This window comes from Pseudorasbora parva, chromosome 6 (genome assembly GCF_024679245.1).
Source record: "Pseudorasbora parva isolate DD20220531a chromosome 6, ASM2467924v1, whole genome shotgun sequence".
Classification (NCBI taxonomy): Eukaryota; Metazoa; Chordata; class Actinopteri; order Cypriniformes; family Gobionidae; genus Pseudorasbora; species Pseudorasbora parva.
The window spans coordinates 21,997,781-22,015,702 of record NC_090177.1 but is presented as its reverse complement, the minus strand read 5'-3'; the positions used below and the strand labels follow the sequence as shown (position 1 = coordinate 22,015,702).

The following is a 17,922-nucleotide window of genomic DNA, read 5'->3' as shown; positions in this document are numbered from 1 at the left end:
TTTAAATAATGCACAGGATAAATACCTTTACAACATGTCCATAACGACAAAAGTGCCTTGTTAGATACTGCTCAGTAATACTGGAGGACAAGCCGTCCAACCACACACATGTAGTAGGCATACTCTTGCCGAAACCAAGCTGCAGGAAAGAAAACATCAAGTCAACCAATATATCCAGTGCAATCTCAAGTTTAAGTTCTAATTGTAAAATAATTGTGAACACTCCTGTTTCTTCTCTAAAAATATTCTACTTAATGAAGATGTATGTTAACTATATCTATATAAACAACCACATTTTTAATCACTTAATTAATCTGATCCTATCCTCACCTTTAACCTGTTGTTGCCAAGGTATTCACCATCCATTTTCTTAATTGCTTTGCAGACACTTGCTATGTCACAATACTGGAGAAAGGCATATTGTGGGGAACCATTTACCTTTTTTATATCGATATCCTGGTAAAAAAAAACAAAACAAAGCAGAACATTAAAAAAAAAACAGTTTGACACTACAGAATATTATATATCTTTTTTTTTTTTTTTTTTTTTTTTACTTGCACAATTCTACTTACAACAATCTCTCCGAAACGCTGAAATATATTCAGGAGGTCATGATAGGTTGTGGTTTTCTCTAAATTGCCTATGAATAATGTCCTTGTTGCTTTGGGGTGAAACTCATCTATACGTTCATCCAAAGGCCGGAACTCATTCTCACTCTCTGTTTCTATTGAGCAAAAGTTTAGAGAACGATGTTAGGCCCAATGCTACTTCTAAACCCTCTAATAGCAACAACAAAGAATTGTGCATTAAATGCTAGAAACTCACCTGGGCCATGCCAAGCAGTGACATCAATTTGCATGCCAAAAAACAGCTTCCCTTTAGATGCACTTAGAGCTTTTTCTTGGTCTTCTTGCTGGCGAAAGAACACTAATCCATATCGTTCCTCAGAGGCACCATGGATCTGAACTGAAGTGACTTTGCCATGTTTCTTAAATTCATGGAAAAGACCGTCCTTCAGGCTTGTATCTAAAATTGATAGGGAGAGCATAATTGCATTAATAGTACTGCTTACTAATGAGGTCTCACCAAATCATGTTACAAGATAATGCTTAAATTGTTTTAGGCAATACATTTTTTTGTTTTGCTGTTTGAAAAGTTGTCTTCATTTATACTTAAGTAGACAATTTTATATAAGCCTCACCTGTTGAGCGCACAGGCAGGTTCTGCACTTTGATACCAAAACTTTTGCGAGGTTCATCTTTGTCCAGTGAAGGTAGAGGTTGAGCAGAAGGGGCAGGTACAGCTGCTGACTGAACAGATCGAGCTGGAGATCGATCACTGGAACTACTGCTGGAATCACTACTGTAAGAGAACACAAGCATGCTTAGAATGGTTCCTTTGAAGGCATTTACAAATGACATTTTTTTCCCATGCAGTTTATTTGCCTACCTCAGAGAGGCACTATTGCTAAAAGAGAAACGGTGTCTGTCAGTGACTGAAAATATCTACAACACTCTAGCTTATCCAAGTTCAAATAGTAAGTATGCACCGACATGAACATCTTGGCCGATACATTAATTCCATATATTTGCAAGCGAATAACCTATATATTGGCCAATAAATCAAATTTGTTATGCTTTTGAGAGCCTGATTACAAAAATGTCCCAAGCATTTTTAACAATAAAAAAACATACAATACAGTAGCCTAGCTTGAACCAGTAAATTATTTTAATTAAACAATACTGTTGATTAAATATGACCACCCTAATCATATTTATTTATGTTATGCAACTCAAACAGAAATGCACGCGCTGATGTTAAAGATTATCACCAGTAATCTGAAACACTTTATTACTGCATTAGTTACAATTGCACAACTGAGTAAAAACATTAGGCTATTAAAAAAAAAAAATGTTTATAAACAATTGATATGATTTTTTACAGATTCTGATCACCCAGAACAGTTGCTTACATAAAGTTCAACGTAAAAAAACAGGAATTAATTAGCAGACCTTCATATTTAGATAATGCATTTAGATAAACTGTTCATTCATTTTATCACTTTACCTCTGTCTTTATCCCCTTATTCCTAATCTATCCTGTATCAGAGAGCTTCGGTCTTTTTGACACATTGGCCATCTGTCATAAATAATTAGGCAACTTTCACTGTCTGGTGTAAGCAAACAAGCAGATTAAAAACGAAAGCAATCCTGTTTGTTAGATGCGCGAGAGGCGACGCGACAGCAAATTCCCATTCCCTGATCGCGCGTTCAATATCGCACTAAAGCACTCGCTGGGCAGGAGGAGATTGATGCGGTGGTCTGGGAAGAGTCTGGGGATTTGTTTAAGGCACCACTCATTTTGGCGTCCCTATGGACGATAGGCGCCCCTAGCATTTACCTATGCTGGCCAATATAGCGTACATCCATATCAAATAATAAAACAATTGGTGACACTCCTTTTCTCTACATATCATCAAATAACCACTGACAAGAACCAAACAAGTCTGGAAGCAAACGATTATGTAAAAAGCTAAAATTATTATTTTATAATAATAAAAAATTATTTACTTGAAAAGAAAAAACAACCACTCAAGTATATTAGGCATAAATACATGCATTTGCAAATCTATCTTTTTTTCATTTTGCCTAATACAATTCAAATGCTACCTTGACTGCCTAGTTTCTGACCATGACATTTTGACTTTAAAGTGGACTTCTTTCCCCACTATGATTCAGCCATATACATGGCTTTACTTTTGTCTGTTTACATCTTTGTACTGCCCTCTTTTCTCATTCTCACTTGCTCTCACTCTCTCTCTCTCAGAAGTGTGGATGATAGGGGCTGGCCTGTGGGAGTGGGCAGGGAGCCAGCAGTGGCTAGAAATTTCCAGTTTCAACTGGATCTCACGGGGGTGGGGGGAGTTCAAGTGGGCAGTGTGAAAATACATCAGCCGTTGTTTCTTAAAATTCCCCTACATCATTTTCTCCTCAAAAACCATTAAATTCAACAAACATATACGCTTCACTTTTTGGTTTTATACACATTGGTCCTTATTAAAAAAAATAACCAACTCTGCATTAAAAAGAAAGGGGGGTGGGTGGATTGTTTGAGTCAAAGGAAATGCATGTTCGAATTTAAAACAGTTATTTATTAAATTTCATAAAGATTTAACTACTGGTTAAAATGGGCACCCTCAAGATAACCTTGTGTGTTTTCCTACAAAATCAAAACAATCAAGTCACAGAAAGATGAGTTTCTGAAACAAAACAAAAATAAATATGACAGCACTTAATTCCTATGGATGCCCCACCCCGTAATTTTCACAAAAAACAAAACTGACTGCCGTCAATCTGAAGGCCAACGCAAGATGCAGCATGCTGCTGCTCAAGGAGCCAGCGCATCTTCAATCCATTCGCATCTCGATTCCTCAAATGTTTTTTTTTTCAGACATTATCTTTTGTTGACATTGCAAGTTCTTGTTCAACCCTGTCGCATAGTTTTAATGGAAATGCACAGTTGTGTCATATTCATCTTCTGTATCTTGCAATATCTAGTGTTGCTTGCAATGTACCGATGTTACTGAAAAGTATCAATACACTTTGTCTCCTTTATTCCCTCTGCCTTACAACTAGATTCACAATTGTTAATTTTCAAAGCACTAAACTGAAATGTACAGTAATCATCCAAAATATTCTAGTTTTCTGTAACCAGGGGACAAATAATGACCTCGTTATATGATCTCTTAAAACTGTGCATGCACCATATGTAGATTACTACACAATGTCTGTTTAATTTGAATTACAACCAGAGATTCAGTTATATGATTGAGTTTGTGCCACAAATAATAATAATAAATATAGCTGCAAGCAGCCATTATCGGGGCCAAGCGCAAAGAAGAAGACAAGACATGCCAGCATGGCTGGAAGTCTCAAGCCAACTGCAACAATGAGCCATTAAGGACCTATTAAGTTGATTTTAGGCAAAATAGCAGTCAAATTTTAAATACAGTCAATAATAATGGTTTAATGGTTTATCACTTTCGACCAATAGGTGTCACTGTTACGAAACTGATGTGGTTTAGTCAGATTGAGATGACAATGACACATGCAAAGTTTGGTGTCAATATGTCAAAGCATTGCAGAGATACAGCCTCAAGAGTAATTTTTGCATCATGGCTCAACTCTGTTGCAGTGGTATATGAAAACTGTTTTGTCTATCAATCCGAAATCCATAACTATTTGTCAGCATGGTCTGAAGACGATACGGATCAATTTTGGTGAAAATCGGACAAACGGTCTAGGATGAGTTTGAAAAAGTAGGTTTTTAACAAATAACAAGACGGAGGACAGATAGGTTTGCAAAATATGGCACAATTGGTATCCATGTTCTCGGCATGAGCCATTGACTGTATTATGACCAGTTTCATTACAATGGGTTAATTTAATCAAAAGTTATTCGCATTTCTGTACATTTTATTACAACTTTTGACCACAAGGTGGCGCTACCCCGAAACTTTTTGAGTATCTTCAGGACATGGAGCGGAAGACACATACCGAGTTTTGTAACGATACGCTAATGCATTCTTAAATTATAGCATTAGCATTTTAAACCATAATACTGCATTGAAGTCAATGGGAATTTCATGTTTTGTTTTATTATAGCGCCACCAAGAGGCACAATCCCACCAATTTTTTTATGTGTCCTCATAGTGAGCCCATACATATGTGTGTCAAGTTTGGTGAAAATATCTCATTTTGTTTTGGAGTTATAGACATTTATATGAAAAAACACGTAAAAAAGGACTGACACCTGACTTTGATTGGATTTTACTACCCCTTACTATCAATATTTTGAGATTTGGGCATTAGCATATAGCTATCGACCTATGTTTCGGAACTTCTGAGGCTGGTTTCGTCTCGATCGGACTAGCGGTTTCGAAGATATCAGCAAATGTTTTTTAAGCACTAAATTACAACTCTGCGCAAACCATATGCCGAAACCTGGCAAGTCTGGTATCGTTGGAGTCGGCAAGGATTCAGGAGACCAAAAAACACACTCCCATCAAAATATGTCAACCACACCCAAAGTTATAAGCGTTTGAAAAAAAAAATTCTCCACTAGGTGGCGCTGTTTCGAAACTTCTCAGGCTACTTCAGGGCATCGTGGTGATGACCCATACCAAGTTTCATAACAATCTGTTCATGCGTTCATAAAATACAGCATTTTTGCACATAATTCAAAATGGCCGACATCCAAAATGGCCGACATGGTAAAATTGGATATCAGTCGACTCGGCATGACGCCCTGAATCTAATGAGACCAATTTTATGATTTTTGGATAAACGGTTCAGAAGTTATAAGCCAAAATAGGCATTTTTCGTATCTCCGGACAGGTAGGTGGCGCTGCGCCGAAACGCTGCATGTTGCTTCAAGTCATGCTTGTGATGACATGTACCAAGGTTGGTTTGAATACGATAAAGCGTTGCGGAGATATAGCCTTTAGTGTGTTTTTGCAACCTCCACGTAAAATTTGTTTGTGCGTTTATTGAAAACGATTGGACGAATCAACTTGAATTCCATAACTTTTTGTCAACATGCTCTGAAGATGATCTGTTTCAATTTTCGTGAAAATCGGAGCAACGGCCTAGGAGGAGTTCGAAAAAGTAGGTTTTTCAGAAAATTCAAAATGGCGGGAAAATTTGCATACCGGAAAATGACATCATAGGGTGAAATCGAATCGGCTTGAGCCAAGGAATCCGATGAAAAAAGAATTTTGTTTCTAGCCCTTAGGGGTCAAAAGTTATAAGCATAAATATGAGTGAAACTTTGGACAGGTGGTGGCGCTAGAGGGATTGAGTTAGAGGCACCAAATTTGCTATAGTGACAGCTCAGACTGGCCTCTATGAGTGTGCCAAATTTCACAACTTTTTACCATACGGTTCTATGGGCTGCCAGAGACTCCTATGGCGGAAAAAGAAGAAGAATAATAAATATAGCTGCAAGCAGCCATTATCGGGGCCAAGCGCAAAGAAGAAGACAAGACATGCCAGCATGGCTGGAAGTCTCAAGCCAACTGCAACAATGAGCCATTAAGGACCTATTAAGTTGATTTTAGGCAAAATAGCAGTCAAATTTTAAATACAGTCAATAATAATGGTTTAATGGTTTATCACTTTCGACCAATAGGTGTCACTGTTACGAAACTGATGTGGTTTAGTCAGATTGAGATGACAATGACACATGCAAAGTTTGGTGTCAATATGTCAAAGCATTGCAGAGATACAGCCTCAAGAGTCATTTTTGCATCATGGCTCAACTCTGTTGCAGTGGTATATGAAAACTGTTTTGTCTATCAATCCGAAATCCATAAGTATTTGTCAGCATGGTCTGAAGACGATACGGATCAATTTTGGTGAAAATCGGACAAACGGTCTAGGATGAGTTTGAAAAAGTAGATTTTTAACAAATAACAAGATGGAGCACAGATATGTTTGCAAAATATGGCAAAATTGGTATCTATCTTCTCGGCATGAGCCAATGAATGTATTATGACCAGTCTCATTACAATAGGCTAATTTAATCAAAAGTTATTAGCATTTTTGTACATTTTATTACAACTTTTGACCACAAGGTGGCGCTGCCCCGAAACTTTTTGAATATCTTCGGGACATAGAGCGGAAGACACATACCGAGTTTTGTAATGATACACTAGTGCATTCTTAAATTATAGCATTAGCATTTTAAACCGTAATACTGCATTGAAGTCAATGGGAATTTCATGTTTTGTTTTATTATAGCGCCACCAAGAGGCACAATCCCACCAATTTTTTTATGTGTCCTCGTAGTGAGCCCATACATATGTGTGTCAAGTTTGGTGAAAATATTTCATTTTGTTTTGGAGTTATAGACATTTATATGAAAAAACACGTAAAAAATGACTGACACCTGACTTTGATTGGATTTTACTACCCCTTACTATCAATATTTTGAGATTTGGGCATTAGCGTATAGCTATCGACCTATGTTTCCGAACTTCTGAGGCTGGTTTCGTCTCGATCGGACTAGCGGTTTCGAAGATATCAGCAAATGTTTTTTAAGCACTAAATTACAACTCTGCGCAAACCATATGCCGAAACCTGGCAAGTCTGGTATCGTTGGAGTCGGCAAGGATTCAGGAGACCAAAAAACACACTCCCATCAAAATATGTCAACCACACCCAAAGTTATAAGCGTTTGAAAAAAAAAATTCTCCACTAGGTGGCGCTGTTTCGAAACTTCTCAGGCTACTTCAGGGCATCGTGGTGATGACCCATACCAAGTTTCATAACAATCCGTTCATGCGTTCATAAAATACAGCATTTTTGCACATAATTCAAAATGGCCGACATCCAAAATGGCCGACATGGTAAAATTGGATATCAGTCGACTCGGCATGACGCCCTGAATCTAATGAGACCAATTTTATGATTTTTGGATAAACGGTTCAGAAGTTATAAGCCAAAATAGGCATTTTTCGTATCTCCGGACAGGTAGGTGGCGCTGCGCCGAAACGCTGCATGTTGCTTCAAGTCATGCTTGTGATGACATGTACCAAGGTTGGTTTGAATACGATAAAGCGTTGCGGAGATATAGCCTTTAGTGTGTTTTTGCAACCTCCACGTAAAATTTGTTTGTGCGTTTATTGAAAACGATTGGACGAATCAACTTGAATTCCATAACTTTTTGTCAACATGCTCTGAAGATGATCTGTTTCAATTTTCGTGAAAATCGGAGCAACGGCCTAGGAGGAGTTCGAAAAAGTAGGTTTTTCAGAAAATTCAAAATGGCGGGAAAATTTGCATACCGGAAAATGACATCATAGGGTGAAATCGAATCGGCTTGAGCCAAGGAATCCGATGAAAAAAGAATTTTGTTTCTAGCCCTTAGGGGTCAAAAGTTATAAGCATAAATATGAGTGAAACTTTGGACAGGTGGTGGCGCTAGAGGGATTGAGTTAGAGGCACCAAATTTGCTATAGTGACAGCTCAGACTGGCCTCTATGAGTGTGCCAAATTTCACAACTTTTTACCATACGGTTCTATGGGCTGCCAGAGACTCCTATGGCGGAAGAAAAAGAAAAAGAAGAAGAAGAAGAAGAAGCAGAATAATAATAATAGGAACACTAACAATTTCAATAGGTGCCTCCGCACCTTCGGTGCTTGGCCCCTAACAAGCAGCCATTATCGGGGCCAAGCGCAAAGAAGAAGACAAGACATGCCAGCATGGCTGGAAGTCTCAAGCCAACTGCAACAATGAGCCATTAAGGACCTATTAAGTTGATTTTAGGCAAAATAGCAGTCAAATTTTAAATACAGTCAATAATAATGGTTTAATGGTTTATCACTTTCGACCAATAGGTGTCACTGTTACGAAACTGATGTGGTTTAGTCAGATTGAGATGACAATGACACATGCAAAGTTTGGTGTCAATATGTCAAAGCATTGCAGAGATACAGCCTCAAGAGTAATTTTTGCATCATGGCTCAACTCTGTTGCAGTGGTATATGAAAACTGTTTTGTCTATCAATCCGAAATCCATAAGTATTTGTCAGCATGGTCTGAAGACGATACGGATCAATTTTGGTGAAAATCGGACAAACGGTCTTGGATGAGTTTGAAAAAGTAGATTTTTAACAAATAACAAGATGGAGCACAGATATGTTTGCAAAATTGGTATCTATCTTCTCGGCATGAGCCAATGAATGTATTATGACCAGTCTCATTACAATAGGCTAATTTAATCAAAAGTTATTAGCATTTTTGTACATTTTATTACAACTTTTGACCACAAGGTGGCGCTGCCCCGAAACTTTTTGAATATCTTCGGGACATAGAGCGGAAGACACATACCGAGTTTTGTAATGATACACTAGTGCATTCTTAAATTATAGCATTACGCCCGTTTCACACATACTCCGTCTGCAGTGCGTGTGCAGTGCGTGTTGCGTTGCGTGTGCGTTGCAGGAGCCCCACACCCTGTAGTCCTTTCACATATGCTGCGTTTGCAGTCCGCAACTGATCCGCTTTTACATACCACAAACACAGCATTTATTAATGATTTTTTATTTAAAATCCAGAAGTTGTTACTGATCTTGGCTCATCAGAATTGCAATTCTCTTTGTTTAATCTTTCTGAGTAGACAGGTTAACGTTGGCTACATGCCTACATTTAAACAACATTTTTTCATGAATTAATTCATTAATTCATATTTATATATAAATATACTTTAGATTTAGCTCACACAAAAGGCAAAACATTTAAACATAGGTTATAGCCTAAAATCATAAACATTTTAAATTAGAAACTTAGAATAGTCTATTCAAAAACAGCCGACTCTCGTCTTTACTTTCGTTTTTACACCCTTTTAAAAGAAATCCTGCAGGTCAAAAAGAACTTTGCTTTTCACCTACAAGAAAGTACGAGTGCTCTCCATTATGGTACATTTTTTTTTACCTCAATGCCAGATAAGGTGTCGTTTTGTTGCTTTACTTGAGAAAAAAAGCCATGTGTTGACTTTGAAACAAGAGTATATTTTAAATGATATGCATCCGATTTGAAATTACTAGATTTTCGCGTCAGTACATGTTTATTTTAATGCGAAAAATGTTCTATCACTTTAATGCAGCAACGCAACGCAGCGCAGCGCAGCAAAAAATAGACTCGGTACGAAAACGATCCGTGCACTGCTGCAGACGCAACGCTCCTGGAACGGACTGACGGACTGCATCCGCGTGCAGTGTGAACGCTGTCATCCGTTAACATGGGTACGGAAAAAAATACGCAACGCACACGCACTGCAGACGGAGTATGTGTGAAACGGGCGTTAGCATTTTAAACCGTAATACTGCATTGAAGTCAATGGGAATTTCATGTTTTGTTTTATTATAGCGCCACCAAGAGGCACAATCCCACCAATTTTTTTATGTGTCCTCGTAGTGAGCCCATACATATGTGTGTCAAGTTTGGTGAAAATATTTCATTTTGTTTTGGAGTTATAGACATTTATATGAAAAAACACGTAAAAAATGACTGACACCTGACTTTGATTGGATTTTACTACCCCTTACTATCAATATTTTGAGATTTGGGCATTAGCGTATAGCTATCGACCTATGTTTCCGAACTTCTGAGGCTGGTTTCGTCTCGATCGGACTAGCGGTTTCGAAGATATCAGCAAATGTTTTTTAAGCACTAAATTACAACTCTGCGCAAACCATATGCCGAAACCTGGCAAGTCTGGTATCGTTGGAGTCGGCAAGGATTCAGGAGACCAAAAAACACACTCCCATCAAAATATGTCAACCACACCCAAAGTTATAAGCGTTTGAAAAAAAAAATTCTCCACTAGGTGGCGCTGTTTCGAAACTTCTCAGGCTACTTCAGGGCATCGTGGTGATGACCCATACCAAGTTTCATAACAATCTGTTCATGCGTTCATAAAATACAGCATTTTTGCACATAATTCAAAATGGCCGACATCCAAAATGGCCGACATGGTAAAATTGGATATCAGTCGACTCGGCATGACGCCCTGAATCTAATGAGACCAATTTTATGATTTTTGGATAAACGGTTCAGAAGTTATAAGCCAAAATAGGCATTTTTCGTATCTCCGGACAGGTAGGTGGCGCTGCGCCGAAACGCTGCATGTTGCTTCAAGTCATGCTTGTGATGACATGTACCAAGGTTGGTTTGAATACGATAAAGCGTTGCGGAGATATAGCCTTTAGTGTGTTTTTGCAACCTCCACGTAAAATTTGTTTGTGCGTTTATTGAAAACGATTGGACGAATCAACTTGAATTCCATAACTTTTTGTCAACATGCTCTGAAGATGATCTGTTTCAATTTTCGTGAAAATCGGAGCAACGGCCTAGGAGGAGTTCGAAAAAGTAGGTTTTTCAGAAAATTCAAAATGGCGGGAAAATTTGCATACCGGAAAATGACATCATAGGGTGAAATCGAATCGGCTTGAGCCAAGGAATCCGATGAAAAAAGAATTTTGTTTCTAGCCCTTAGGGGTCAAAAGTTATAAGCATAAATATGAGTGAAACTTTGGACAGGTGGTGGCGCTAGAGGGATTGAGTTAGAGGCACCAAATTTGCTATAGTGACAGCTCAGACTGGCCTCTATGAGTGTGCCAAATTTCACAACTTTTTACCATACGGTTCTATGGGCTGCCAGAGACTCCTATGGCGGAAAAAGAAGAAGAAGCAGAATAATAATAGGAACACTAACGATTTCAATAGGTGCCTCCGCACCTTCGGTGCTTGGCCCCTAATAATAATAATAATAAATAATTAAAACTAATAATTTAAATAAAACATTAAATAAATGTAATGCTACTATAGATTATAAAGGTTTTTGTGATAAATACATTTGAAAGGTCATCTAAAGGTCATGCCCCCACACGCCATGTAAAAATCACAGAGCGGGGTCAGTGCATGCTAAGGTGCACAGTGCGCAGAAGTCTCCAACTTTTTCCAGTCAATAGCTACAGACCTCCAAACTTTGTGTGGCCTTCAGATTAGCTCAAGAACTGTGTATAGAGAGCTTTATGGAATGGGTCACTATGGCCGAACTGCTGCATCCAAGTCTTACATCACAATGTAATGCAAAGCGTCAGATATAGTTGTGTAAAAATCACGCCACCACTGAACTCTAGAGCAGTGAAGACATGTTCTCTGGAGTGACGAATCACACTTATCTGTCTGGCAATCCGATGGGCGAGTCTGGGTTTGGAAGTTGCCAGGAGAACGGTACTTGCCTGACTGCAGTGTGCCTAGGGGGTGGCGATATATTGACAAAAAAAGTGAAAGAAGTAGTAGAAATGTGATATTATTTTTGAATTTGGTGCCTTACTAAAGACTAAAAGAGAAGACTAAACTAAAAACAGAAAATGTATTTTTGTCTCATGGCGATGAAAGACAACAACTCCCAGAATGCACTTGCTTCGCTGCCTTACGAGGCCACTCCCAAAGCCACGGCTACTGGATCACTTGCCCACCGTGTTCCTTTTCTCAAAATCAGTTCAGTTAGAGAACAGACACTACAATTAAAAAGTAAACGTGTCTGTTCGATACCGTGTGTGTGAGCCGAACAAGACTCACAGCACAAACGCAGCAGGAGTGAGATTACAATCATAACGAGAGCAGAGACCGTGGCATACATTCACAGCGCGTGTTCAGTCTGGCGCGTTTTCAGTTCATGCCTTTGGAAGCTTAACTTTTATGGGAATTGTTGTCTGGGAATATATTTTCTGGCTTTTCTCAGTATAGAAGGCACTAAATTAAAAAACAACTCACATTTCTACTACATAAATGACCCAGTTTAAATACACATTCATCTTCCCAGCACTGAATTACCCATTTAAAACAACAATTACGATATTATCACAGTTTGGAGTGGAGGAACTTGACTGGCCTGCAGAGTCCTGACCTCAACCCAATAGAACATCTTTGGGATGAATTAGAGCGGAGACTGCAAGCTCGGCTTTCTCGTCCAACATCAGTGTCTGACCCCATAAATGCGCTTCTTAAAGAATGGTCAAAAATTCCCATAAACACACTCCTAAACCTTGTGAAAAGCCTTCACAGACGAGTTGAAGATGTTATAGCAGCAAAGGGTGGGCCAACTTCATATTAAACCCTATGGATTAAAGAATGCAATTTCATTAACGTTCATGTGCATGTAAAGACAGGCGTCCCTAACCTGACAAGCCAGACCCACATCAAGTGGTTGGGTCTGGGAACTCACCATTGACAGGGCTCAATCCGAGGGGCGGGATAAACGGTTGCCTTTCAAATTCCCTCTGCACGCAATTGGAAAGTGCTACAACCAACCAGAGCAATGTGAAGCGAAATTAGTTGATATGATAATTAAAGGGGTGGTTGCATGCGATTTCACTTTTTTTAACTTTAGTTAGTGTGTAATGTTGCTGCTTGACCATAAACAGTATCTGCAAAATTACAACGCTGAAAGTTGGAGAAACTGTCTTTTAAAGTTATGGTAGTTTATTGCCTACAAAAACAGCCTGTTTTACTACAAAACGCTTCTTCCTGGGTTGGTGACATCATAAACCCTTACTAGTCACTGCAGATGTGACTTTTGCCCGTAATGGTAAGAGGCGTGGCGTTTCCGGACAACCTGTACTTGGCACTTCAGCGAATAAAAATACATTTGGCCATTTAACTAATCTAAGACCATTGCGTTTTTCGGAGGGATGGGCTTCATAAAAGCAGAAAGCAAACGAGGCGTTCAAAGGACAGTGGAGATAGCGGTGTGAAATAAATATAAGAAAAATAAATCGTTTAAAAAAAAGTATTAAGACATGTTATACTGCGCCCCATAAACACAACCAAGCCTAGAAAAAACCATGTAACCACCCCTTTAAACTTTCGCCATATCTGGTCGGCAAAATTCCAAACACATCTTTCCTTCTTAAGAATGATTAAAGTGCCGTTCTTTGTTCTTTTCACAAAGAAAATTTTACTTCAAGTCTTCCAGAGTTGCGGCCAAAGCTGATTCGAAAGACTGCCGATCGCCAGCTTCGTTTACAAGTAGCACACGGAACTGTCATAAATCAGCCATTATTATGTTAAGCCTGCCCACCAACTCTATACACGATGTGATTGGCCTGACAAGAGTTTGGTTTTGCCAGCTCACAAGTATATGGAGAGTTGCTAGACGACACTCACTGCAAATTAGATTTGCTGCTGCTAGGGTGCGTCTAGATTTCTAGGCTAAAGCGTCCCAAAACTTTTGGTTATATAGTGCATGTTCGGCACACAAATTTCGATTTTCAAGTGATTTGTCTGTTCAGACCAATGCAAAAGAAATGGCAAAAGGTACAGGGGTACACTAGGGCAGTGGTACACAACTTTCTTTTTCTGACACCTACTTGTCATGGAGAAGAAAGAAAGTCAAACAGTTTTGTGTTCAGTTTGTGTTATTCACTATGGCGTTTATCAAACAACATCAAACAGTATATAGTAAAGTGACAAGAGAACCGGTTCTAGATTCCTCCTTCGCCTATTTATTGGCGCTTAGAAAAAATTTGTCAAGATGATAGCATGCAAATATTTGTGCTGGTCTGAAATTAATTCAAATTAAACCGGCCCTAGAAAAGGCCTTTAAACCTTATCCTTTAACATTAGGGTTGTCACTGGTAAACAATGCAGCTAAAAATACCAAAAATTATATGGACACATTTTTAGACATTTGGAACATTCGAGCATGATGTCATTGTTGTTAAAAACTGGTAATTTCTAATTACTTCCTAAAGCTGATAATGATTTATGAGAAAGCTACTTTGCACCACATCTACATGTTGGTTTGTCACCATTTCAACAGACACACTTCCTGGTTGCATGTTAACAATACAAAGGGGCAGGCCAAGAACTTCACCCACCTGCTTAGTGATAACATGCACACGTTTCACAAAGCTGCTTTTATGTACATTTGGAAAACATTCCAAATTTCTTGGACCAACAAATTTAACTAGATTCATTATTAAATGTAACGTACATATATGGTTAAAAAGGAAATGTCTAGTGAAGTAAAACTAAACTAAATGCATTCTCTTTTATATTATAGTCTAGGGATGCGCGGTATACCGGTACTGGAAAAATACCGGAATATATTGTATTTAAAACGGTACGATATCATGATTTTGCACATTTCGGGATATGCTGCTGTTCCGAAGTTCACCGCTAGAGGGCAGCGTGCTACCCAAACTGACCCGAAACAACCGGCAAATATGAAGAGAATATAGACGAACAAAATGGAAAGCTGTTGAATCTCACTCAAGATGCCCAAAACGAATTAATAAAGAGAGGAGTAAAGTGGAATTTGTAATTACTTTGCTTATAAAACTGATGAAGAACCATCAAACCTAGCCAAGCATCGGTCACTATCCTGACTTCTGAAGAGATCGACAGGTCAGTGGATCATTCAAACCATCTCATTTAGACATTTACTCTCCTTTAACACTGATCAACGCACACACACACACAGCCTAACATAAGATCGAATATCACAAAATCTCCAGCTTTCATTTCAACCAATGACATTTAGATTCCATAATATTTGCATGCGTACTTACATTCGCGTTAGACACAACCGACTGTGTGTATGTGAATACTCACTAAAGACGGACATTTGTACATCATTCTGTGTGTTTGACTGTTTAAGGAAACTTAATGTGTAATGTGCGAGCTCTAAGTGACAGGCGTGTGTGTGTGTGTGTGTGTCGTTGTTATGAGCTCATATCTCCTGTAACTGTTATTACGAAATGCTATAAAATCGCTTAAATGATTTCCGTTCTCCATCCCGAGACGAGCGTGAAATGTTGAATCGGATTATGCAGATCGCTTTAGTGTAGTGCGATGTCTTTTGAACCCCGAAGAAATTTGCTCATTTTGAGAGATTTTTGCTGCAATTATTTCTCACAAGAAAGTTTTCAAATGACTGATTTGATGTGATAATCTTTTCTGATTCATTGACTAATAAACATTTGTGGTTATTTTCCACTTTATAAACTCAAAACTTGCATAATTGTACTCATTCGTGTGCAATATACCCGCGCTTATATCAGACCGTGTGGTATCGGTTTAATATCGGTACTTCGGTATTAGATTGTGGTACCGTACCGAAGCCAAAATTGTGGTATCGAGCCATCCCTATTATAGTCACAACGATTCTTTGTGCTGAAACATTTCAGACAGCTCTAGATTTTAAAATTCAAGGATAAAAAGAGATTCCCACAAAGGTTAAAGTTATAGTCTAAAACTTGCTGGGGGCAACGCTTGACCAGAACTATTATGGCCTACACACGTATCCGCTCCAGGTCATCTCAATATGCCAACTCAAAGCGCTCAAAGCCAAATCTGTAACGTGGTCAGAAAATTATAAAATACAGTTTACGTAAAAAGTATTCCCTGCCTTTGACATTTTCAAGTTTTGCTGTTAGCATTCAAGAAGCAAATACATTAAAAAAAAATATATATATATATATATTTAAAATCTGAAATATTTTCACAGTCCAATTGACCTATTGGTAAGCCCCTCCCCTCGAACGCAGATGAGCCAATAGCAGTTGAGCATAAGCTTCACAGGCACCAGAACTCGGACTTCGGATCTTTAGGTTTTAACGCCATAGAGACACATTGGAAAATATGATGCTCTCATCAATTTGATGGTGTTTCAACTACAAAAATGGTAAAACAATGTTCCTGGGGTACTATAAAACTCATTCCAGGTATCCTGAGAGGATTTTTTTTTTTGGTTGTCATACTTGGTTGTTACGAATAAAGTTAGTGATATGTAACTAACTGTTAACGATGTAAGTTAAATCAAAAACACATAAACGATGGTCTACATTCAGTGCATCTCTCCATATTTAGATGGTAACATGTAAATTAATTTAACCTAACCCTGTGGTACATGAACAGTGTTGATCCTGGATGTTAGCCATCATCTGCGATCATAATGAGGCTTCTCCTTATATTCTTCTTTATTGTTTAGTTTGTTTTGTAAACATTTTTGATATTTCTGTGAGTTTAAATATGTTTAAGGTCTACATTATCTGTCTTACTATAGTTGAGGGACTCCTATTTTGATGGGTATTATAGTATACGCCACAGTAGTGAAAGGGAGAGCTTGCACGCAGTTTATCGGAGTTGTTTTGCAGATACAGATTTACCAGTTATAAACTGCACCCACGAAAAGGCACAAGGTATTATGTTGGTTTATTGCTAGTTGTATGAGTGTTTTTGTGTAATTTGGTGTGTATGTTGATGCTAATGCAACAGAGAGAGAACGTTTGTGAATGAGACGTTAATGTGCACGCTTTGTTTGTTCAGGAGTGAAAAAAGTTAGCAATCAATAATTAAGAATTTATGTGATCCGAAAACACTAGGGTGATCGTACACTCACAACCTTCATGTAATCTGTCTAAGCTTGACCAGTCTTTAAAAAAAAAGAAAAAAGAAAAGAAAAAAAGGTTTCAGTGGCCACACGTGACATAGACATTTCCACACAGACCAAAGGTGCATCTACTGCATCAGGGATGGGCATCTTCTGTCCTGGAGTGCCAGTGTCCTACAGAGTTTAGCTCTAACTAGGGGTGGGCAATATAATAATAATAATAGATTGTATTTATAATGCACTTTTCATTCCGAAGAATCTCAAAGTGTAACAAAGGGGGAAAAATAACAAAACAAAACAATGAATAACAAGTAAAAATGGATACTACAAACAATCAACCAACACAGAAAACAGAACAGAAACAGAGCTGATGGTGAACAGAAACAGAGCTGATGGTGGAAGTCTCTGTTAGCTCCGCAGCACACTGTGGTCCACTCCATGTTTTAAATTTCTCCCAGCGGCAGTGTCCTGATGACATCGTCGAGGCATGACAGCTGAAGACCAGAGATGATGGGTCTTCATGACGATTCAAACGATGGGGACCGCCGCAGCAGCACCATGCAGGAGGCAGAACATTTTTCCGGGCACTTCTGTGGACACACCAGGGTCGGCGCAGAAGTCCAAGCCGCTCCATGGCCGCAATGCAGGACGGAACAGCGGCGCAGCCGAGAAGCGGAACATCCCAACATCATGCTGGACGCCGATGACGCTGGCCCGAATGACGCTAGCCCGGTGCAAACTTCAGCCACCATGCAGCTTAAGCCCGAGGGAGACCACCAGTGAGCAGCCGCGGCGAGCAACATCAAATGTCCTCCAAACTAGAACCAACCGCAGCAATTCAAACATAAACATCAGAGAAGCGGTGGAAAACGGCGAAGAGACTAACATCGTCCTCTTAGTGGCTGCCAGCAATCAGCAACAGTCCCAATTGTAGCTCTGACTGTTAGACTAGTCAC

General features: G+C 38.9%; 1 protein-coding gene across 2 annotated transcripts in view; it reads right to left on the bottom strand.

Moving 5' to 3' along the window:
- Window positions 1-17,922, bottom strand: part of spen (spen family transcriptional repressor) — a 53,191-nt gene that overhangs the window by 11,314 nt on the left and 23,955 nt on the right. For both annotated transcript variants that reach the window (XM_067446206.1, XM_067446207.1), the window contains 5 exons: window positions 1,202-1,362; window positions 826-1,026; window positions 573-724; window positions 331-456; window positions 26-139 (listed from right to left, as the gene is read on the bottom strand). In XM_067446206.1, the coding sequence (XP_067302307.1) occupies window positions 26-139; window positions 331-456; window positions 573-724; window positions 826-1,026; window positions 1,202-1,362 (754 nt within the window). The remainder of the gene's footprint in view (window positions 1-25; window positions 140-330; window positions 457-572; window positions 725-825; window positions 1,027-1,201; window positions 1,363-17,922) is intronic.